Genomic DNA, 24,642 nt, shown 5'->3' on the forward strand with positions numbered 1-24,642 from the left:
GAGCTCCCTGAAGGCCCGGGCAGGGTCTGTTCTGTTCTGCACAGTAGCCCCAGAGCTTGGCACTATGCTTGGCACTTTGCCGTTGCTCGATAAATGCTGAGTGAATGACTGGTAGGCCTGTGGTCTTCCTGGACTTAACAGAAGTGAGCTTGGCGAAGGAGGCAGCCCCAAGGGCAGAGAACACTGGACCAAGGGGCTGGAGGTGGGGTTTGAGTTTCTGTCTGTCACTGATTCATTGCTTGACCTTGGGCAAGTCCCTGCTCTCTTGCCTCAGTTTCCCTACCTGGGCCTCAGTTTCCTAGCCTCAGATTTGGGGATTTGGTCTAAAGCTGGAGAGGAGGTGGAAAGAAAGCCCATGCTCTCCGGTTGAGCTCTAGCCTGCAAAGTTCCCTAGCTGGCAGACATGGCCCCAACCTCAGCCCTTGTGGACCTGGTGATGGAGTCGCCGGTTTGGGACTGACGTAGCCACGTCCCTACTGTGAGTTTACTCAGTTCACAACCAAAACTGAGCCTGTCTTACGTGCCAAGCTCAGTGCTGGGTCATGGGGCTGAATCAGACGTGGTCCTTGCTGTAAAGAGCCAGAGTTGAATGGGGACAACAGACATGGTGACATCATTACGGTGCAAGGACAAGGGGATATAAGCAGTGCAGAGGGACACAATACCTTGAGAGTGTGCACAAAACGGAGCGATGAATGAGAGCTGGAGGATTTGGCAAGACTTCCTGGAGGAGGCACCTTCGAGCCTAGCACTTGGGACAGAAATTACAGGAAAAAAGCCAGTGGAGGAACGGGATGTACAAAGGCACAGAGGTAAGGCAGTTTTCGAGCAGGGAGACCAGTACACTGTGGGGAGGGAGCAGGGTAGTGACAGGTTGCGTTGGGGATCACAGGCCCAACTCTAGACTACCCATGACACATCTCCCAGGAAGGGCTGTGTCCCAGGAGACAGCACACACGGGGCAGGTCTGGTTCTTCCCATGCTTACGTGTGACCTTGTTCAGTGTCTCAATGTCCTCATCTGTAACCAGGATCATGATGCCTACTCTTCAAGGCTGGTGAGAAAACTGCATGAGTTTACATGTATGAAGTGTATCGCACACAAGAGGCAGTTCCAGAAATGGGGTTTCCTTTCTCTTGTTGGCTTCTGTCAGTACCCCTGACAGAAGCCCTAGTGGGTGTTTGTTAGTCATTTATATGATTCTGTGAATGAGATTATCGGAAAGAAGCTTATTGAAAAGGTCTGGCAGGAATGGAGGGAGAAACGCATGACCTTGAGGACAGGAAAAGCGAGGAAGGAAACAAACTGGGAAGACTGGGGAAGGGACAAACCTCACCAACTTCCCAACTTCGCCAGTAAACCACCTTGAATTCAGTTTGTCTGTCTGGGGAAGCAGGAGAAGAAAGAGATGGGTTCCTGTCATAGGGAAGGTCACAGGTCACAGCCATGGGTGGAGAAGGGATGGGGGAGAAGTGGACAGGGCTGTGTATGCTGCCTGCTGTCCAGTCACCTCCTGGACTCTCCTGCAATGGAGATGAGAGGAAGGAAGGAGGGAAAGAAAGTCACCACCTGAAGTGGTGAGCCATGATGAGCCCTGAGGTGGGATTCAAGGGCCCTAGGGTGGCCTCACTGTCTGGATTTCACAGGTGCCTGGAACGACAGCATTATCCCAATGGATATCAGAGTGCCCCAGGTGACAGGTGACACGTAGACCCTTAACACGTAAACACTTAATGCTTTAGTGTTACCAGTTTATTAGTATTTTTCCAAACCTGAAAAATGCTGAGAGTAAGTTGGAGGGACAGGGGTGGGGAGGCTAGGAAGTGTGACTCTGAGCAAGCTACTTCCCTTCCAGGGCTCTCAGTCTTCCCATGTGCACAGTGAGACATCCGGGTGCGTGATCTCTAGGGATTGCACTTTTCGGTCTGTTCTCCATCTGTCACTGGGGACATGAGAAGCGATGCAGGGGTGCTGGCCTATCCTGGGTACAGTCTGAGCATCAGGACAGGAAAATGAACAAAGCAGTGAGTATAACTTTTTTTTTAAAAGGGGAAAAGTGCAAAATAAATCACAAACCATGAAGGGGGTCTTGCCATTGCATTTACGTACAACCAGCATTCTTGCAGTCTGGAAAGAACCTGATTTGGAATTTTAGGTTAAATTAGCTCTTGTAAGTAAGTAGGACCACAAGAATCCAGCTTGGACGTTCTGCTGGCAATCAGAGCCTAAGTACTTTGACAATAAAATTCCACGTCTAAGAGTCTATGACTATGATTCCAAAATTCCAAGATTTTCTTCACTCTTTTGTAGAAGGTTTGAGATTGGGGGCAGTTGGCACTTCCTCGGGTGGTGCCCCTACTTTCCCCCAATAACAGAGAAGCCAAGCAAAGATACTACTGATGGGCTTTATTTCAGGGAGTTTGAGGGCCTTTCAGACCAAGCTGGCCAAGGATGAGGCCTGCTGCAAGGCTGCTAGAGAGGCAGAAAAGAGCCCTGAGCAGCCAGGTGTAGACTACCGCCCTTCCCTTACTTGCTCCTTAGCAGCTGTGCCCTCTTCTCTAGCCACGGCTTCCCTGGAGGCAGGACCTGAGACCTACTCCAGTCAACCTAAGTAAAGGGGGCCTTATTATAAGGATAGAGCGTGGCTCACGGAATCCAAAGACAGGCTCTTGGGTACTAGAAAGCCACCAAAATGGAGGCAATTATCTTCTGTATCTCTTGGGAGGCTCCCTATTATTTTTTCTGCATATTTGTACAATTTGGTCCTTCAATTCAGTTTCCCAGTGGCCCCTCGCGTCTGCCCCAGCTGAATCAGGCCCTTTTGCCTCCGTAGGCACGTCAAACCGTCCTAGGGTCCTAACGTTTCCATTACAATTCCCGAAAGAGAATCTGACGGGCTCCCCGAACCCGCCAGCTTACGGCAGTGAAAGCCGGTGTGCAGCGCCCCGACCAGGTCCAATCACTTATAGGCGGGGCCTCAACGGGGCGGGGCCTCAACGGGGCGGGGCCTCAGGGACCTTCGAAGGAGAACGCGCGGCGGCCCCTCCGTGGGCCCGTGCCCTCCCGCTGCATGGTCTCGAAGAGGAGCCGCACCAGCGCCGGCCGTCCCTGCGCCACTAAGGCCCGGGCCAGCCCCAGCACCTCGCCCGTGTGGCCGCGCCACACGCGCTGCAGCTCCTGGCGCAGGCGCGCCGCCGGGTACTTGTCCTGGGCGCAGCGCAGCCACGCGTCCACCTCGCTGCCCAGCTCGCCGTCGCTGAGCTGCGCCTGGCTCCACTGCGCCAGCAGCACCTCGAGCAGGCAGCCGAAGCCCTCGGTGTGGCTGGAGCCCGCGTCGTCCAGCTCCACGGCGCGCTTGAAGCAGGCCGCCGCGTTGGCCTCCTCGCCTTTGATGCGCAGGCACTTGCCGCGCAACAGCTGCAGCTCGGGCAGCGTGGCGCCCAGCTCCGACTCGCCGGCCTTGGCCAGGAACACCAGCGCCTGGTTCAGCGCCGCCTCGTCCACCGCCAGCTGCTCCTGCACAGCGTCCACGCCCATGTAGTAGTAGACCTGGGGTGGGGGCTTCGGGGTGAGCCTTTCTCCCCTGCCGTCGCCGCTGCCCGTTCATTCCATTCCCACACTTGCTGTTTTAAAAATTCCACGCATTCATTGCCACCCTCCCTCCCTCGACAATTATTCATCGCAAATTTTGGTGCCCCTCTCCTGGCAAAGGAGACAGTACTCTGATTCCAGTTCCAGCCCCAGCGCTCTCGGCCATATAACCGTGAACGGGGCAATCTCTGGGCCTCAGTGTTCTCATATATAAGATATTGTAACCTCTGGTAGTCATTCCGTGCTCGCGGAAGGCACAGAAGGATACAGAATAATGGCCCACACTTTCTGAGTGCTTAGAAAGCACTGGGCCCTGTTCTGAATGCTGTAGGTGCATCATCTCCTATCATCCTCACCAATGCAGTAGGAGGCAGGTACTGTTATCAGGCCTGGGGATGCCCCGCGTTCCTCCCTGTGTCCTCAGTGCCCAGGCCTGGCCTGGCAGAGAGTTAATAGGTTTTTAGTCAGCTATTGGCTACCCTAGCCAAGAGGCTACCTTACCTGGCCGATGTTCAGGTAGGTCTTGAGGCCTGGGCACACCTTGACCACCTCCTCGAGGTCGGCCTTGGCGCAGGCCAGGTGGTTCCTGTCAGGCATGCCCCCGAGCCCCATCTTGCTTCGCTCCAGGTCATGCAGGTAGGCTCTGACGTGGATCTGCCCACAGAGAGTCAGCTCAGGGAAGATGCTCAAGCAAGGACCCTTGCCCTCTTTTCTATCCTAAATAAAGGTTTTTTTCTTAACAGCAGCTCAGGGAGGTCCTGTGGTGCCGTGGAAAGCCCCTGTGACTGGACTCGGGAGTCCGAGGTCCTACTCCTGGGCCAGCTTGGGCTAGCCACTCCACTTTCTGGGCCTTACTACACTGACCCCTCTCTGTACAATGAAGGGCGTTGGATGGAGTAAGAGCCATTCATTCATTCACTCATTCATTCAACAAATATGTATTGAGTGCCCACCATATGCCAGGCCCTGTGCTAGGTACTGGGGTACAGTGCTGATAAGAGAGGAGGTCCCTGCCCTGGCAGAACATTCTAGTAGGGGAGATGATCGTAAAAAAGTACATGGTACCACTTCAAGCGGTGACAAGTGGTATGAAAAAATAAACAGGGTGATGGGATAGAGGTGACTAGGGGAGGGGGTTGTTTGAGATGGGATGTGAGAGTCTGTGTAAGCAAGTAGTGTGGGAAGAATGGCTGGTGGCCCAGCTTACAAGCATCAAATTACAAATGATTCCAGACCCTTGCTTTCATCACCACTTCTTCCCTTTTCCCCCACATCTATCTGGAGCATTTAGAAAATCTAGAGACTCAGGAGGGGTAGGGAAGGGGTGGAGAAGGAGGAAGTAAGAAAAAGGGGGTCATTGTCGTTGAAGGTATTAATGCTTTATAGCCATTGGTGGGCTCTGGTTCTAAGACAGCTTCATGAGGTGGGGGTGGGGTGGGAGTGGGAAGCTCTGCCTTTGGAGCCAATTGAACTTGGCTGAATTCCAGCCCCTCACCCTCTTTATTAGCATGACCTCTGTGAGGCTCATTTTCCACATCTGAAAAATCAGTACACTAAGATCTTCCTTGGAGAGTTACCATGACAATGGAGAGAATATGTTCTAGCCAGGACCTAGCACATGGTAGGTGCTCAGTTCATTCATTCATTCTTTCAACAAATATTCATCAAGAGCCTGCTACGTTCCAGGAGCTGAGGATATATAGTAGAGAGCAAAATGACAAAATTCCCTGCCCTCAGTGGAGTGTGTATTACAGCTGGGGGGAGAGACAGTAAACATGATAAATCAGCAAATAGTGTGCTAGGGAGTGATAAGTGCTAAAAAGGAAAAACAAACAAAGACAGGAGGACACAAAGTGTTGGTGAGAAGCTGACATTTTCAAGAAGACGGCTGCTAGCAGCTCCGCCTTTTCTTCAAGCCCTCTGGGAAGTGAGGGAGGAAGCCAACTGGATATTTGGGAGAAGAGCATTCTAGGCAGAGGCCCTGAGGCAAGATCATGCCTCAGGAGCTGCAAGGACCCCAGTGTGGCTGGGAGGGAGGGAGCTGAGCCGGGGTGGGTCAAGGTCATGGGCCAGGTAGGGCCTTAGGCTCACAGCAGGGCCTGAGGCTTTTACACAGATGAGTTCCCTTCCCTTCTGATCCTTCCTCCTCACTATGCCCTGCCTCCATCCTGGTGCCAGTCTGGTCATCTGAGTAGTAAGTGTGATCTTTGGAGCTACAGGGAGACAGCGAGCCTATGCTACAGGCCAACCTGTGATGGCGTGAGGAGAGTGAGGTTTGGATTCCCCCTAACGGAATGCAGGACCCCTTGAAGGTCACTGCCTCTCTGTTGCCTCATTAGTAAAATGACACACGTTTGGCCTCTCACAGGATCTTGCGAGAATTCAATCAGGCCATGAATATGAAAGTGCTGGGTGAAATGCAGAGTGTTATAGAAAGGTGTTATTATTTACTATCAATCATGAGTAATATCACTACTATTGATAATGACCACATCAACTGCCATGAAGGAACTGACTGTCTAGTACCTGCTGGCAAAATGATTATGTCATGCAGACCAAGACCAAGGGAGCAGATTCGCCATCATGTCCCATGAAAGGTAGTGGAGGAGGCTGTCCAGCCTGGAGCAAAGCGAACTCAGAGCTCCACCTCTTTGCCCACAAGCAGATGGGTTCTGTAGGGGCTCCAGAGGGCAGATCTGGGACCAGTAGGGGGAAGCCAGAGGCACGCAGCTCTCAGTTAAATGAGTAATCTGCTGAGCTCAGTGACCATAGTGGACTGCCCCAAGTGACAGTGAGCCAGTTAAAAATATACCTAATAGGGGCTTCCCTGGTGGCGCAGTGGTTGAGAATCTGCCTGTTAATGCAGGGGACACGGGTTCGAGCCCTGGTCCGGGAAGATCCCACATGCCACGGAGCAACTAGGCCCGTGAGCCAGAACTGCTGAGCCTGTGCGTCTGGAGCCTGTGCTGCGCAACGAGAGAGGCCGCAATAGTGAGAGGCCCACGCACCGCAATGAGGAGTGGCCCCCACTTGCCACAACTAGAGAAAGCCCTCGCACAGAAACGAAGACCCAACACAGCCCTAAATAAATTTAAAATATATATATATATACCTAATAATACTGTTCAACCACTTATGAACTCTTACTATGTGGTCAGTACTGAGTTTTACACAAGAGTCTAATTTAATTCTCATAACAACTCTGTGAGGCAGGTACAATCACCTCCAGTCTATAGAAGAAGGAACTGGGGCTCAGACTTTGGGCAAGAGTATTCTGTCTACAGTCCCATAGCGTGTAAGCGGTGCTGTGGGATTTGAACCGAGGCCAGCGGCGTTGAGAGCCAGAGCTCTGATCTACGACATCAGACCTCCTCCAATATACCCTCTGCCTTTCCCAAGCACCTCCCATGCTCCAGGCACCTGCTTTAGATGTTATTTCACTTAGTCTTCTGACCACCTTTTAAGATAGATGTTATTGTCCGTATCTTCCAGATTGGGGAATGGAGGTTTGGAGGGGTAAGTGGCTTGCCCCAAGTCCCACAGTGATGAGTGGGGAGGCCCGAATTCCACCCAGGTCAGTATGACTGCCGAAGGTTCTAATCAAAGAGGAGGCTGGCAGGTTGTTGGCCAGGTCATTACAGAAGGGATGAGCAGTGGGTGGGAAGCTCCTTCATTCTCTCACTCAACAATCTTAGAGAACACAAACTGTGAGCCTTGATGACACCTACGCTCCCTTCCACCGTGAAGGCTCCCTGACCTCCGGGCTCTGGCCACAGGGTCTTGGCCGTCGTTCTCTGATTCTGGATGGCAGGATGGGGTGGAGCTGCGGGCAGACTCACCTTGGCCCTTGTGCAGTACGCCTGCCAGTTGAGCTCCGGATCTCGTAGGGTGTCCAGGGCCATGTTGCAGGTACCCATGGCCATATCCTGCTTTCCGAGGAAGTGGAAGATTTTGGCCAGGTGATTCAGGATTGGGGGTTGGTCCTTGGCAATCTCAATGGCCTGGGTAAGGGAGGAGGTAAGAACAAACCATTTGTCTGGCTGTTTGCCAGAACTGGAACCCCTTCTCTCAGTAGAGCCATATTACCCCAAAGATCTTATTCTTCATATCTACCACATCATGGGACCCAACACTTTGGGCACAGCTCACTGGCACTCAACTCCTGAGAGCCCGACTCACTGACATGCTCTCTGCCATGTTCACGGGACACGTCCAGTGAATCCCTCCAGACCCCAGGCAGACCCCTCTTCCTCAGACACGTCGCTGTGTGCTCCCCCATTTTCCTGGGGCAGGTCGGGGGAGGGGCCAGAATCAGCCTCCACCTCCCCCAGACTCACACAGTGTTTCTGGCTGGGCACAGCACTGCCCCCGCCACCACCCCAATATTGTTACTGACAGCTGCCTGCCTTGTGTTTGTTGCTGCCCCTGAGATGGTGAACTGCAGGGCAGGGGCCCCATCTGTCCACCTCTGTGCCCCGCACAGAGTAGGTTCCCAAGGAGGGGCAAAGGCAGTGCGTTAAATTGGACAAAACTCTCGGAACACACGTGAACCAGTGTTTATGCTCTGCTCTCACTAAGATCTCTCACCAAGAAATTGCTCATTACTGAGCAGCAAATGCTAGGAACGTGCCCCGGCCAGAGCGTCGTGCTGACTGCAAGGGGAACGAAAATCACAGGGTCCCTGGCCTCCAGGAAGGTCTTCAAAAACTGAGCTAAGTGTGGAAACTGCCACAGAAACGAGGTGCCAAGAATAAGGCTTGAACAGCACTTTACAGTTTACAGTGAACGGTTTCATCCACTACCTCCTTTCAGTCTCTCAATATCCTAGATGGTGGACGGATCACATAATTAACAGATAAGGAGGTTCAGAGATGGAAGTGACTTGTTTTAGGGTCACAGGGCCTATGGGCAGAGCTGGCATCCAGACCCCAGCTAACCTCGTCTTCTTTCCACTTTGCTCCCGGGGGTGTGAAGGGGAAAGGCCTGAGGGTATATCTGGGAAATCATGACTAGCTTAGAAGACAGGCCTAGAGAAGTGGAGAGGGTCTGACTGATAGGCCAAGAGGACAAGGGAGCACTTTGGCTTTGTTTGGGATGGAGAGAAAGGTCTGGAGTAAGGGCACTTCCTGAGTAAGGCAGGGAGGTGGGGATGACACCCAGAGAAGCAGCGGGTTCCAGGAGAGGAGGCTGAGGTGTCAGTCTCAATTCGGGTTCGGAGAGCTTCTGTGGCCGGGGGCACATACCTTGCCAAAGCAGTCCAGGGGGTCGGTCCCTGAAAACCCGCAGTCATGGATGCCCATGGGGGTGATGGAGAAGGTGTCCTTCCTCTCCAGCAGCATCCCGAGGTAGCACCAGGCCAGAGCTGGGGGTGAGGCCGGGAGAGGGGTCTCAGGCAACAGCGGGGTGGAGAGAGGGAGGGGAACCACGAGGAGGCAGGGGGCCAGTGCCACCCCAGGTGTCAGCCCCCAGGAAGACAAAGGGAGGGGAAGTGGCATGAAATCACTGTGGGCCAGCCAGGGACCGAGAGAAACAAGGGTGGGGAGAGGGACGTGTGAGTGGAGGGATGAACAGTTTCAGTGCTTGTTGTGTTTACTGTGTCACGCGGGACACCCTGCTTTCTGACTCCAGCTCTCCCCAGCTCTGGAGCTCTGGTCCCTGTGGAAAAATGACTCGACTCCCCTCCAGAACAGCCTTCCCTCCTCCCACCACAAAATGGGGATAAGAGGCTGCAGTGGTGAGAACTCTTGTCTCTTACACTTTCGGTCACAGACAGGCCTGGACACGTGCACCTGGAGTGATCTGCAGGCGCCCGTTCACCTGTGCGAGGTGTGCGAGCTCCCTGAGGTGAACAAGGGAGTGGATGAGACAGAGGGTGAGGGACAGCGAAACAGTGCTAGAGGTGGGGACAGTGACAAGACTGGCAGGGCTGGTGGCGGGTGCAGGGAGGACGGGGCAGAGGCTCCTCTCCCACCCGTCCCCACGGGTCCTGCCTTGGTGGTGGGGTTCCGACGACTTGAGGACTTGCTGGAGCAGGGCCAGCGTGCGGTTGAAGGCCGGCAACCTCTTCTGCTCTTCGCTGCCCAGCTCCAGGAAGATGCCATCTAACCTGTGGCAGAGAAGGGGACGCAGCTGGTCAGCACCCTTCCAGCCGTCCCCAGGGTGCCGCGAGTCCTCCCCAGGCCAGTGGGCAGGGAGAGGAACTCGGGGAGCCCTTGCCACGCGGATGGGCTCAGCCATCTCTCCCCTGGCTTCCAGGCCCCACCTCTCCCCGTCCCTCCCCACCATCCCATCCTCAACCCATAGCCTGACCTGATGAAGAGCGTTGCCATGGTGAAGTACCAGCCCCTTTTTTCCTCGTTCGGGATCTAGGGAAGCAGAGAATGGCTTGTGCTGCTGCTCTTGAAGCACTTGGAGCATTGTTCATAGACTCCCATGCTTTCCCTGAACCCTGAGAAGCAGCAAGTGCACTCTTGGTCATAGCGCTGGCTCTGCCACTGGCTGGCTGGGTGACCTTGGGCGAGTCACTTCACTTCTGTGACCACAGAGGATTTGACAAGATGACCTGTGTGAATGCCCCGAGCAAGGTGTCCATCACAGAGCGGGCGTGGCGTCCATTTCCTTCCCTCCCCACTACCGCAGGGCCCACACTCCACCAGTCACCTTCTCTCTCCCCCCGCTTCTCCCCTTTGGCGCCATCCCTCAGCTTCCACCTTCCTGAGAAAGCCCCTTTGGGCATGTGAGTGAGTTCAGCTGAAGCCCAGGACCCCACCCTGAACTGTTTCCCATTGTTTTTCTTGCCAACTTTGCTGTGCATTTAGACTGACTTGGGCACCAGATAAAATATTTATGGGAGTAGCTGCTCCTGCCTTGGGAAGGAATTTTAATGAAAACCAATAAAACCCCCAGTGCATATCAGCAGCTCTGCCTCAGGCTCCAGCCCCTCCCTCCACGTTCATCTCCTGTGGTTGATCTCCAGGCTCCATTCTGCACTTACCAGCCGCCATCCGCAGAGGCCTTCTCAGCTCAGGGCCCCTATTATCCCTCCACCCCACCCTCAGCAGCTAGGATGAAGCATTAAGTCCAGCCAGCATTTCTGTGGTGTGAGGCATCTGTGGTGTGAGGCCCAACTATGATGTGGTGGGTGCTGTGGCACTGAATGGGACCTGCACCCTGGCCCACATGGGCTCACAACTCGGTTGGGGAGACCATAAATAATGGGGTTTGAAGGAGCGCCTGCCACATGCCAGGATCCTGACACTCATCATCTCAATCTCACAACAACCTGTGAGGTAGGTGTCATCCCGTTTTACAGAGGCACATACTGAAGTTCAGAGAGGCAAAATGACTTGCCCAAGGTCACACAGCATGCAAGTGTCAGAGCTGGGATTTGAACCCCATTTGTTAGTCTGCAAAGCCCTTGCTCCCCTCATTACACTGCTTACCAATAGCTATAATATGAAGCAGGGTTTGATCAAGGCTGAGAGGGGATTGCAGACAAACGCAGCAGGATGAAGAGGCCACTTCCAGCCAGAAGACTCTGAGAAGGTCTCATAGAGGATGGGCTGTAAGGTGGGCCTTGAATAGCAGTGGTATTTGAGAGGGTGAGGTGGGGGACAAGGGCATTCCAGACGGGGGGTTCAGCACGGACACGAGTGGGCAGCTGGGGAGCATGGGGCACGGTGAGTATGATTGGGGTGTGGCGGGAGCTAACGTTGCCAAGTTAGGCTGCGACTGCTCTGAGGTGGCCTTGGTTGGTTCGGAGGAAGAGAGGAAGGGGGACCTGTGAGTAGCTCTCAGTGAGCAGTGTGATTGCCCATAGGGGAGTGTCTTGAACGCTGACCCAAGCCAGGTCTGGCAGGAAAGCCAGACCAAAGACAAAATTAGAGCAGAAGGAACACCAGGGGCTATGGGAGGAGGTTTCCTACATGATCCAGGGGTACCCCCAAGACTTCTAGAGGAGGACGTGCTGGAGCAGGGTTCTCAGGGACAAGTAGGAACCAACCAGGTGGATACAGTGAGAGAGGGCGTCAGATGGAGGGCACATCATGTGCAAAACCTCAGAGATGAGCGAGCAGGTGTGTCGGGGGCTGCATGCAGCCCAGAGCGGCTAGAACCCCAGTTGTAAGGGGCGAGGGGATGAGCCAGCAGGGGAACATCAGGAGGGTCCCCTGAGTGTCAGGCTCAGGACCTGGAAGTCATCTGCAAGGCAGTGGGGAGGCATAGAAGGGGTTAGAGGTGGGGAGTTATCCTGTTACTTAGGTTGGAATACGTGTATGCGGGCTCGGCTGGGAACAGGGCTGTCTGGAGGGGAGAGGGGCGGGACCCAAGGATTAAAGGGCATCCTTGAGAGCGCAATGGAGAACACTGGCCAAAGCAAAAAGCTGGAGGGGCTGCCAGATGACCTTACCTGCTGCACCTGCACGGGACCTGGGACATGGGAAGGGGATGCAGAGTCGTGGGGCACCTACTGTGGGCCAAGCTGGCCAAGGACCTTGATATAATGTCAGCACCTGTCTGTGTGAAGGACCAAAGGCACGTGTGCCTCAGTCTCCCTGGTTGCCTGTGGCTGTGATCTCGTGACCTCTGGCCCCATGCCTGCTTTGAGGTTGGCCAGACTGAGTCATGGTGGGGAGACACAGAACTTGCTCCCCCTTTCAGGCTCCTGACAAGGAGATGTGACCACAAGTGACAGCAGGTATCCTAGACTAAGGGAGGGCTACAGTGCAGAGAGCAGAGGCTCGGGTGGCCAACAGGTCTGGCCACAAGAGGGCGGGTGACCCCTCAGAGGCTGTGTCCTTACCTGCAAAGGGGCATTGTGAGGCAGTGACCAGCCTGGGGACCGTGCCCATAAATCCCCATAAACGTTCGCCCCCTTTCTCCTGGTTTGGGTTAGAAACGTGCAGAATTAGGCGTGTCTAGGAGGCTGCTTTGCCTTATTTCGGTTCTAGGTGGGGCATCGAAGTCTCAGGCTCTGAAGTCCGGGGCTATCCTGCCTCACCCCACTCTCCACCTCTCCACCCCACCACTCTGCTCCTAGGGCCTCACATGCCCCATGGGGTCCACAGGTCCCCAGTGTTGAAGAGCAGTGTGTTGTCCTCAGGGCTCTCCCTGGTTCATAGCCACTTTCTTGTTTGATATTCAAGATGCAAGAAATTAAGTTATGTGTCCACATCACACGGTTAGTACATGACAGAGTTGGGACATAAACTCATGCCTTCCTAGTCCTAGCCCGAAGCCTGTCCACAGCACTCAGTTATCTTGATCCAATCAATCCCCTTATTATGTCTCTGAGAACAGTGAGACCACAGAGGTGAAGCAGCTTGCTCAGGGTCACACACTGGTTAGTATCAGGACTTAAAACCCAGTGGTTTCACCACCATTGTGATAGTCTTGAGTAAGTCAAGCCTGGTTATGGTTTGCACTAAGTAAGCAATACTACCACCTGGTGGCAGAGTGCCTGAATTGCAGGGGCAACTCCTAAAGGTTAACTCCCCTTCTACTTGAAGACTAAAACTGATTTTCAGAGAAGTAGCTAGCTGAGTGACATCTCTATGACAAATCCCAAATGTAGCCCCTCCTCAGATCCCACTTAAGAGTAACATTTGCAGGGCTTCCCTGGTGGCACAGTGGTTGAGAGTCTGCCTGCCGATGCAGGGGACACGGGTTCGTGCCCCGGTCTGGGAGGACCCCACGTGCTGTGGAGCGGCTGGGCCCGTGAGTCATGGCCGCTGAGCCTGCGCGTCCGGAGCCTGTGCTCCGTGGCGGGAGAGGCCACGACAGTGAGAGGCCCACATACCGCAAAAAAAAAAAAAAAAAAAAAAAAAAAGTAACATTTGCAGGAGGGCTTATGGGGTTGCGAATCAGGAATGGAGTTAACGGTATAAACAGACCTCGTTTGAAGCCTCACTGTGCTTGGGTTCTAATCCTCCATCCCTGTGATGGAGCTAGTAGAGAGAGTCCATTCATTTTGCTGTGCAATTCTGGTCTTAAAATGGGCTGTCTCTTTAAAAATCCTTCTAGTTGTAACTGAAGCAGCAGCTGAAGCTGTTACCAGGGGCAACCTGGCAAGCCACCTATGCTAAATTAAATTAAACAGGCCTCTGACTGCCCCCTCCCCTCCTCTCTCCTGGAGAATGAAGTTGCTGTGAAACCTCTTATGGCTGCAAGGAATTCACTTCCAGAGTTAACAGCTCCCAGAGGCAATATATTTGGAGGCAGCCTGGGAGGGGCTGACAGCACCTCTGCCAGGAGAGGAATATTGACTGAGGGCCTCCCCATGTGGGCTTTGGCAGGACACCCCACCTTTTCTCTTGTTCATCCTCATCAGGACCCCGTGAGCCGGGGCTTCTGGGGTCTGTGAGGGGGCACTGGCCAGAGCGTGAGCCCGCCGAGGCTTCAAGCTGGCAAGGCCCAGGCACCAGCACTGCCCTTAAGTAGCTGGTTAGATTCTGGTACTAGGTGAGGGTGAGAGTGAGGCACTGACTTCAGGCAAGGGGTTGTCAGGACATCTCCCAGCTCCTCCGAGGCCCTCACCGGTATTTCCCTCATTATAGAGATGGGGAAACCGAGGCTCAAAGAGGCAGAGATGTGCCTACTTCACCTATTTCAGGCCAGGTCTCTGACTTCAAGTGCACCTTACTCCCACAACACCTCGCTGCAAGTGTTTGTACAGTGCTTACCATTTACAAAGTGCACTCACACAGATGCCACATGACCCTCAGAAAGCCCTTTGTGGAATGTAGAGTGGGTTATCATCACCCCCCTAGTACAGATGGGAACACTGAGGTGAGAAGACATCCTCACAGACACAAAGCCGTGTGAAATCCTGGACTGAAACGTGGAAATGCTGCTTTTTTAGCTATACTAATAATAGTGCCTTTTATTGAGCACTTACTATGCACCAGGCACATAATTTACATGTGTTAACTCCGGGGTTACCTAGGAGGTAGGGACTACGATTATCCCAGTTTTACAGAAGAGGCACCTGTGGCCCAGAGTGGCATAGCTAGAAGGTAGCAGAGCTGGGAACCCAGCAGCAGACGAGTGGTCCTCGAAGTGGGGTCCCCCGACCAGCAGCACCAGCAGCACCTGGGAATCTGATAGAACCACTGCACTAGAGTCTAGCACTGCAGAGAGCCAGGTGCAAATGGCAGGCCAGTGCACCAGTGCATCTCTTTTTAAATGAACAAAAGGATCAGCAGTTGTGACCCTCTGGAAGCCTGACGATCCAAGCTGCTACAGCTGGGTGGGTAACTGGCAAAGGTGGGTGACCTGGCAGTACCTGCAGAGAATATCAGGATGAGGATTAGACGTTACAGAGCAGGTTTGTGTTAACTTGGCAGATAGAAGGATGGGTCTCAGCTGGCTACTCCATTTACTTCAAAAGGTGGTCCCCACAGAAGGAAATGTTGCAGGGCTTAGCTATTTTAGAGGATTTCAATAGAAGATCTCAATGTGCTAACGGTTTATGAATCTATATGTGTCTGCATAGGCTATACAGAGACCTTATTGGTTCTTAAGGAAAATGTTTGCCTTGCAGTTTGAACTCTGCCCCTGTGGATGTTGTATTCTGTGTTTCAGAGTCAGTTCCTGAGAGCTGACTGATTCTCTTTCAGGGGAGGGGGGATGAGAAGGAGGAAAGAGAATGAACGTTTCTCAACCATCAACTGTCCACTGGGCACTTTCGTGCATCGTGGCACTGAATCCACCCACACAGCAGCCCGAGAAGGTGTCATGCAGCCTCCTCCTTTTACAGGTGAGGAAACAGAGGCTAAGAGAAAAGCCGCCCGGCCAGCCCCACAGCCCAGGGAGAGGTGCCAGGATTCAAGTTCAGATCTGCCTCCCTCCAGTGCCCCTGTTCTTTCCACCTCATCAGGCTGACCCTGTCTGTGAAGGCTGACGCTGCAGAAATAAAAGTCACCAGGTGGCAGGTCTCGGGACCATGCTCTTCCTGCTCAACTGGAATGTCCTCTGTGATGACAGAGCAGCCTCGGGCTCTGCACGCGGAGCTCCGGCCCCAGCCCACCTGGCTGGCCTGGCACCCCTGGGGGTCTTTCCCAGAAAGGCTGGGCAGGGGTTTCTCCTCATGCAGCTCCTGCCTCGGTGGGGGCGGGGAGTAAACAGAGGGTTGAGATTGGAGTCCCACCCCTGCCTCTACCTCCCCCAGGGTTCCTTGAAAGTCCGCTGGCCCAGCCTGGGCCTCAGTTTCTGCATCTATAAGCAGGGATGATCGACTGGGTTTGCCTGTGTCACAGGCACATGGGTGGGAGTGATCAGTGTGACTGGGCGCTGTGCCATGGAGGTGAGTCACCTATTCAGCCCTCGCTGGGTTCCCCGCATGGTCTTTGTGGATTTTAAGAGTGGAGCAGATCGACTGCAGCTCCCCATTGTCACCCCCTTTCTGGTCCTAGATCTGTCACGCAGATGCAGACTCCGTGAGCCAGCTTTGCTTTGCACTGGTTCCACAGACTCGCAGGACTGAGTAGAGCCACTTCTCTATTCCATGGTCCCTAGAGAAAAGGGACCCTGTCCAGTCCTGGGTACAAATCCAGCTCTGGCACCGGGTAGGTCTGAAGAAGTCCTGCATTTTCTCAGCCCCTCCCATGGGTCCGGGCTGTGTGCACCCTTAACACACTCTATCTTTCCTCCTGTGAAGAAGGCAGTTGGGTCAGATGATGCTACAGGCAACTTTGGCTCTGGGGTCCTGTATCAATAAGGAGGGGAGACCCAGTTCCCAAAATTGCCAGGTGTGGAGGGAAAGAAGCCAGCAGCAAATTCAGAAGGTGCTGTTATGCAAATGTGAGCAGCACCGAGGCCATCAGAAGGCTGGGGCTAGAGTGTCAGGAAAGCTGTCCCTCAGCCTGGGCTTTATGTCGGAGAGAACTGAGTTCAGTTCCAGCCAGCCACTCATGGCTGTGTGCCCTTGAGCAAGTTGTTACGGCTCTCTGAGCCTCAGTTTGCTCATCTGTAGAATGGGGTTAATAACAGTTCTGATTCCCCAGCATTTCTAGGAGCAAGTGAGATAATCTGTGAAAAAAAACACAAGTGCACAGTCCCTAGCTCATCGTCCAGCGTCATCCAAACCAAACCACTCAGATTCGTGGAGCTGTGTGTGTGTGTTTGCAAGCACCACCCTGCCCATGATCTCAAAAGTTGGAGATCAACTCTAAAGTCCTCAAAACGCCGTGCCTGACATTCCCCAAGCTGTGGTTTCCTACCTCCCTCTGTGTGTTTGTGTTTTCTTCTGCCAGGAGGTTCATTCCTTCCCCCACTTCTCTATTATCAAAGTCCTTCCTGTCCCTGAAATCACCCTGGCCACCACCTTAGTCCAGTGACAGAGGAGGAAATGTCCACCGTCCACAGAGGACTTGCCCACTGTCCCACAGCCAGTCGGGGCAGGGCTGAGGCAGGAACCCAAATCCTGACCCCTGGCTCCGAGTGGGGTCTTCCCCGATGTCATTGTTCTTTTCCTAAAGTTGGCTCTGGGCTGGGCTGGGCTGAGGGCAAGCTCAGGAAGGGGCAGGAGGAAGTGGGAGGAAGCAGAAAGAGGGCGGGGGCTCACTTAGAAGGAGTCCTGGCAGCCCCATCAGGGGATGAGGATGAGAAGGACGCGTCCATCAAAGCTCGCTGGGGCTGGGCCTTCCCTCCGTGACCCCAGTTCCTCCTCCCACACCCCTGCCAGGCTGGTACCACTGTCCGCATTTCACAGAGGGAGACATGGACCCTCAGAGAGGTTACACAGCCAGCCCAGGTCACCCAGGGCATCCCTGCAGCCTGCAGATTCCCACACCAACACTCTGACCTCAGTCCCAGCAGCGCATCTGCCTGCACCGTGCGCCTGAGTTGTCAGGGTTTGGAGCTGTGGGACGAAGAGGTGGGAGAAAGGGAGGCTGGGGGAGAGAGGGGGGCATGTGGGAGGCGGAGAGCTGTTGGGAGGGCAGCTCCTTGAGGAATTCCCAGGTCCTGGGGCTGGCCTCCCCAATGGTGGCACAGCTGTGTGTGTGTGTCGGTCCTTCCTGCCTGGCGACTGTGTGGATGCCTGCACCTTTGTTTGTTTGTGAGGCCGGCTGCTGGGCCTACCAGCACTGGGTCCATCCCCGCCCGCCCCAGCAGGCCCGGTGAAACCTGGATGGCCTGTGTGCACCCGGTCACCTGGGACGAGTCCCCTCCCGGAGCCTGTTCTGTCCTCTGTGCAACAGGGAATCACAATACCAGTGGCAGTGTGTCTGTGAGGTTTGAATAAAAATCGGATATGCTAATGAACGTAACATTCTGAGCTCTGTGCCTGGTGTACAGACTGGATCAATGGCGCCCACTGTGGTGGTGTTTCCTGTTACCACCCTGAGCCTGCTCTGGGCCAGCAGCAGGGGTGAAGGATCTGCATGTGTGTGCACCTGTGCGTGTGTGTGCAGGCACGTGTGTGTGTGTGTGTGTGAAGCCACACAATATTCCAGGAAAAGGGGAAGAAACTCAAATGATTGAGTTAGCTTGGGACAGAGATATTACTTTTTTAGAGAAATATAAGTTCGAGTTACTTTATTTTAGAAAAATAATGGGAATTTTAAGACTAAAAAAACAAATTAAATTTAGCAACAGTCACAAACCCCTCTTGGGTGTCCAACCCCGTTCCAGACACGGGGTGGTAGGTAGAGATAGAGGGTCGCCCAAGACAGAGGGCTCACCCTCTAGGGGGCAAGACAGAAACCACTGTTATAGAGCAAAGCTGAGGGCTGTGGCGGCCAGAGGGTGGGCAAGGTGAGGGGCTGGGCCCCAACATGATCGACACTCTGCCTGGAGCCCTTCACGGTCTCTCACTTAATCCTCACAGCAACCCTGTAAGGTGATGTTAGAATCCCACCTTGCAGATGAGGAAACTGAGGCTCAGAGATGTGAAGTGACTTGTCCGTAGCCACCTGTGATGGAGGCAGAATTTTAACCGAGTGTGTCTAACTGCAAAGTGTTTGCTCCTAATACCCACTCAGCCTGGAGACTCCACCAAGAATCCGTCTGTGAGTGTGTGTGGAGAGGTGATGGGGGTGCGGAGGAATGACGGACAAAGCAATCTGCCTCATCATATTTTTGTAACTTGAGGACGAGGAAAGGGAGGGAACTAAGGGCTGAGAGGGAAGGCACAGACACTCGTCCACTCGTCCACAGACATGTGGCTTATTTTTGGATTATGGGCTGAATTACTAACTTTTGTAATGTTTTCTCTTGTAATTTTAGTTAGCAGATGAGCAGCCGTCATTGGTTCTTCGGTTGCTCTTTATTCTTTGAGCTCCGGGGGCTCCTCCTTGCCTGGGACAGTCCCAGCCCCCTCAGGATGGAAAATCTCCTGGAGCTGCAGCACCGGCTGGGTCGGACTCCTGGCCGCCCACCCCCAGCTGCGCTCCTGTGGGTGGCAACCCTCTCAACTGGAGGTCCCTCAGCGGCTGCCCCACTCTCCCCACTCCTCCTTCCCTGACCCCATGTTGACTTCACCTCTGGCCTCGTCCTTCCTATCCCCCCACCACTCCCTATACACGGCAACCCTCTCTCTACTTCTCCACACTTCCACCCTAGATTTCCAGGAGGTGGCCGGTGTGGGGGGCTCCCCTCTCCATCCTGCCGGCCATCTGCTTCACACTTATTGCACCCCAATTCTCCCACCTCTCCAGAAAGAGCACAGGCTTTGGAGTCAGAGTGGTGTAAACTCAACTGCCACTTACTAGCTCTGTGGTCTTGGGCAGGTTACTTAGCCTCGCTCTGCCTCAGTTCCCACATCTGTAAAATGGGATCAGGGGGTTCTTGTGAGGACTAAGATGAAGTCCGCAAGGCACCTGGAGAAGAGCGTTCATGAATATTACTGTGTGAAAGTGGGCATTGTGTGAAGGAAGGTTTTCAAGGGGGAGGTGACATTTGAGCTGGGTTTTGATGGATGGAGTTTGCTTTCTAGGCAGAGGGAAAAGCTCCTGCACAGGCAGCTGTGAAACAGCACAGCATGTCTGGAGAAGTAGGAGAAGTTTAGAGTCCCTGGGAAGTAAGGTTCAAGGGAAGTAAGAGGAAATGCGGCTCAGAGGAGGGCAGGAACCAGACCTCAGAGGCCACATCAGCAGTTCTTCAGGGCCACCACGTGCTCTTCTTCCCCATGAAGCTTCTGGCTGCCCTCTTTCCAGGTCTCATCCAGTTCAGTTGTCACTAAAGCCCCCACCGCAGGACCTTTGCACACACCACGCCCCTGCCAGGATTGCCCTCCTCTCATTCCTGCCAGTACACTACTGCCTCTTCCAGAAGCCTCCCTCAGTCACTTGTGCTGAAAGGAAGTGTGTCCTCTCTGAAGTTCAGTTACTGTCACTCTATCCTCCGGACCTGGACTTGCCAGGTCCCTGCTGACTCCAACACGGGTCCTGATGTCCTCGAAGTGCACTTCCCTTGTCAGCCTCTGGGGGGGGGGTCCTGTTTTTGGTTCAGAAACTATGGTCTCTGGTGTACAGCACTCAGAGATGATTGTCACCTGGCACAGGCCATGTAATGAACGCCTGTGACCTCAGCCAGTCATAGGCACACCTCTGACACACCCCTTTGGCCCCCACTACCAGAGATGGGTCTCAGGGAAGGCTGGTTACTGAAGGAACTAATGTTTGCTCTTCCCTTTGTCCATGAGCTTCTAAAAGGCAGGAGTTCTTAATGATAGGGCCTGGCACACAGTAGGTGCTCAATAAACGTTAAGATGCTGAGCATGTGTGTCTCAGACATGCCCAGAATTTACCAGTTTATGGGCACTTTTACCCCATGATTTGATTGGATAATCATAGTAAACTGAGGCAGAAATCACTATTGTTTAATGTTTATAAAGCAGACACTGAGGCCAGAGATGACAAGTGACTTGTACAAAGTCACACAGCAAAATAATAAGCGACCTGGGTGCTTGAACCCAGCCTCCTGCTCTCACTATACAAAATCATCACTGTCATCCTGATTGCGACTATTTCTTGAGCATCTACCCTGTGCCAGGTACTTTATAAGCACGATCTCTCCTAATCCTCAGATGATGAAACGGGGGAGCTTCAAATACCCACTTTCTCCTGGGATTGGGGGGAGGTTTTGACCTCTGTGCAGACCTGGGGAGCAGCCGCTGGGCCAGGCCCAAGGACACAGCACAGGCCACCTCCCACCTGAGACAGTCAGCTCCCTCCCTGGAGCACAGGGCAGTGCCCTGCTTGACACTCTCTCCTCTGAGCGGTCACTGAAGGGGACGGTGTGGCCCCCACTGTGGCTGGGCAGACCAGCAGCAGGGAGGGAGGAGTCGGCCCCCATTCCTTCCCTATGCCCCAAACTTTGCCTCCCTGCTCACCTCCTCCAGGAAGCCTTCTCCTGAGAGCAGGAAGGGACCTCAGAGACCATCCAGTCCCCCCTCCCTCACTTTCACAGATGGGGAAACCACCACCCAGATAGGAGAAGGCCCCACCGTGGGTGGTTGCAGCTGAGATGAGAACCCAGGACTCCTGGCTCCCAGTCCAGGGCTTTTCAGGTCCTGCTCTGAGACTGTGACCATACTCAACATACACCAAGCTGACCACGCCTTCCACTGAGGGCGGCTGGCATTCAGGGCCTTGTGCTCAGGCTCTAAAACAGGAGACCTGGGTTCCTTTTGGCCCCAGGGGACAGCCACAGCTGCACACAGTTTAGCGGGGAGGAGGCTCTCCCAGGTCAGGAGAGGCAGAGGTCGTCTGTGATCCTGCTGTTTCTGTGCAGGCTCTGTTCCTCATTTTACGGATGAGGAATCCTAGGATACAAGCACTATTATTATCCCCATTTCATAGAAAGGGAAGCTCAGTCATGCTACGGACCGGTTGGAGGTGAGAGCATGGGGAATTGGGATTCGGACCTGGACTGTCTGACCCAGAGTCTACCGTCTTAACCTCCACCCTGCCCTGCCCCCCTTAAGTCAAGTCCGTGCCTCCCACCCAGCACTCCCTGAGGTCTTGACTCCACGTTTCCTCTTATGCGGGAGCCATAAGCTTTGGTGGAAAAGGCTCCAAGGGGGTGTGCAGAGCCTTTGTGAATGGAGCGATCCTACCCACGTGCGAAGGCTTGTTGTCGTTTAACTATCAAACAGTCATCATTATCAGCTCAACCCTGCCTATGCAGCGCCTTCAAGGAAAAGCCAGGGTACCTCTCTGAACTGTGATCTCCTCTTCCGTAACAAGAGGACAATGCCTCTACGTCATTTGTCTGTCATCCAATGCAGGCAGCCTTTGGGATGGCCCCCAGTGATCCCCACTGCCTGGTATCTGTGCTCTTGTGTAACCCCCGCTCTCTGCCTGGAGGCTAGACCTAGTGACTTGCTTCTAATGAAGGGAATATAGCAAAAGTGATGGGATGTCCTCGTGGCAAGGACCTGAGGGAGGCCTCCGGCCGACAGCAAGTGAGGAACTGATTCTCCCAATAGCCATGAGTGTGAGCTTGGAAGCAGACCCCCACCCCACCGCCCCCAGCTGAGCAAGCCTTCAGATGAGACCACAGCCTAGAGGCAGCCAGCTAAACCATGCCTGGGTTCTTCAGCAGGCAAACTCTGAGACGATCAGTGCTTATTGTTTCAAGCTGCTAAGTCTCAGGAGCTATTTGTCATACAACAATGGGTAACTGATATGCCTAGCGTTTGTCTATGTAGCTCCGGGCCCTGTGCTACACATGCATTCACTCAAGATGCATTTACCGAGTGCCACTGTGTCCAGCCACTGGCCAGGTGTCGGCTTTACAGTGGTAAACCAGACAGATGTTGTCCCCACTCTTGAAGATCTCAAGATTGAGGTGGGGAGACAGACTTGTACATGGACAGTGTGAGCAGTGCTGTGGGAGCCCAGGGGAGATGCCTGACCCAGCCTGGAAAAGTCAGCGGAGTGGATGCCTGAGAGAGAGGACAACCTTCCAGGCAAGGGTAGAGCAAAGGGCACCTCTGAAAGAGGCCGAAAGAGTGGCAAGGTGGGCTGTAAGGAGACCTGGCCCACGGGGAACAAGGGGATGTAGACGGTGGCAAAAGCCTGGTTGGAAGGGGGAACACGGCAGAGGGAAGGCAGAGAGCGAGGTCACGGAGGGTCTCTAGTGCCTACCGGAGAGCCTGGGACTTACGTGCCAGGCAGTGGGGAGTCACTGGGGGTTGTAAGCAGCTGACGGATATGGCCGGCAGGATTGAGCAACATGACACTGGCAGCAAGGGTGGAGGAGGAGGCCGAAGGGTCAGGCCAGAGAGCAGGAACCCAGGCAGGGAATGATGGAGGCTGGGCTGGCGAGGGGAGGCAGGAGAGGAGCGGATAGACCCTGGAGATATGAGGAGGCGGAGCGGACAGGATCCGGGGTCTGAGTGGATGGCTATGGTGCGTGAGCGGGAGAGAGGAGGCAAGAATGCTGCCTGTTTCTGGCGGGATGTGGAGCTGTGCCTTATACTTAGGTGGGTGTGGACAGGTGCAGGGACAGGTACTTGCTGGGAAGAGCAAGGTGAGAGGGATGAGTTGGTGTGTGGAGTTTGCAGTGCTGCCAGCAAAGAAACTTACGCAAGCTAACCCGCTGGGAAGTGGGTCCACGCCCTAGTCCGACAGAGAAAAGCTACAAGCCTGGTCTAGGACCCAAGGTGGGAGGGGCACGCTGGAACCGTATTCCGGAAGCCAAAGGGCCAGGGTTCGGTGAGAATTTGGAGGCCGGGGGCATCCCTGCAGACTTTAGGGGCCGCGACCCCAGCCCTCCCAGTCTGGGGAGGGATCACCCACCTGCTGCGCGTGGCCCAGCGCCTTGTCATAGAGCTCGATGCCGGCCTCCAGCACCCGCGCCCGCTCCTCTGGGCTGGCGCAGCCCACGTCGAAGCCGTGCGCGTAGCCCTGCTCGGCCAGGCAGCGCGCGGCGCGGAGCGGGGGGTCCCCGGTAGCCCCGCGGTCCCCCGCCAGGCCCATGAGACCGGCCAGCCGCTCGGCGCACGCCTCCTCCTCTTCCTTCTGCCCCAGCCGCCCGTACACGTGCACCAAATTGGCCCAGGCGTTGAGGTTGCCCGGGTCCTCGCGGGCCACCTCGAGGAAGCTCTCGCGGGCCTCATCCAGCTCCTCCAGGTAGAAGGCGAAGGCGCCCAGGAGGTGGCGCACGGCGGGGCGCTGCGTGGCAGCCGTCAGCGCCAGCTCCTGCCGCAGGCCGTCCCGCTGCAGCTTCAGGTCCCGGGCGTGGAGCGAGGCCGGCGAGCGCGGCTCGAAGTTCAGCTGCATCTCCAGGTGGAAGTGGCCGGGGAGGTAGTCCAGGTCGTCGATGAGGGCGTCCACCTCCTCGGTCGCGGCCTCGGGCTCCGCCATGGCTGCCCCGCGGCTCCCCGAGCCTTGCTCCGGAGGCCGCCGTGGATGGGGGCGCCCCTCAAGCGAGCCCGGCGCGGGAGGCAAGGGTCAGCGCGCAGAGGCCCGGGGCGCAGCCACCTCCCATCCCGGGGCGCCGCCCGCCGGTGGGTGGGTCAGAGCGTCGGCTCGGGAGCGCCCTGTGGGTGTTTACGCTTTCGCAGCTCAACGGCTTTTAGACGCCCGCATTGCACAAGCAGGTGTGCCTGTTAGGTGCAGTGCCAAACGCGGGGCGTGTAACCCCCGGTGCATGGCAAAAGGCGTGCTTTTACTCTCTCTGCTCAGGAGATGAGGAAACTGAAGCTCAGACGAGGAAAAGGACTTGCCCAGGTCACAGAACTGGGTGTGCCCGAGCAGGCCTGGGAACCCAGTTTGCTGAACCCCAAAAAGCCAGGCCCTTCCTCCTTGAGCACTGCTCCACCCTGTGCGAGCTCACTGAACAGGAGAGTCAGGCCTGGCCCTTCCAACGCAGCACCCAAGCCACCTCAGTCCTGCTGCTCTCCCATCCCCGCCACAGTCCCTCAGTGTTCTGCTTCCTCTGAATGGAGCCTGCCCCCTCCTGCAGCTCTTCCTTTGGTCATTATTTAGCAGGCTTCCCCACTTGAGATTTCTCTGCCTCCTCTCTGCCCTGCAGTCGGCCCCAGTGGAAGGACGGGGCTCCAGGTGCTGGTTCTAATCACTCTGGGTAACTAGCAGCTCCCAC

The 24,642-nt window shown here is 54.9% G+C and overlaps 1 protein-coding gene across 2 annotated transcripts; it reads right to left on the reverse strand.

The window, feature by feature from the left end:
* Positions 1-1,737: 1,737 nt before the first annotated feature.
* Positions 1,738-24,104, reverse strand: TTC22 (tetratricopeptide repeat domain 22). Of its 2 annotated transcripts, none has more exons than XM_060005352.1 (7): positions 23,337-24,104; positions 9,901-9,956; positions 9,582-9,697; positions 8,835-8,953; positions 7,431-7,592; positions 4,093-4,245; positions 1,738-3,549 (listed from the first exon to the last, which is right to left on the reverse strand). In XM_060005352.1, exons 1-7 carry the CDS (start codon positions 23,901-23,903, stop codon positions 3,010-3,012), a joined length of 1,713 nt encoding a protein of 570 aa, XP_059861335.1. In that variant the 5' UTR covers positions 23,904-24,104; the 3' UTR covers positions 1,738-3,009. The 2 variants fall into 2 exon arrangements, with proteins under 2 accessions (XP_059861335.1, XP_059861344.1); XM_060005361.1 differs by having other exon boundaries at positions 3,348-3,623.
* Positions 24,105-24,642: the final 538 nt, after the last annotated feature.

The sequence above is a fragment of the Delphinus delphis genome, chromosome 1 (assembly GCF_949987515.2).
Source record: "Delphinus delphis chromosome 1, mDelDel1.2, whole genome shotgun sequence".
NCBI classification, from domain to species: domain Eukaryota; kingdom Metazoa; phylum Chordata; class Mammalia; order Artiodactyla; family Delphinidae; genus Delphinus; species Delphinus delphis.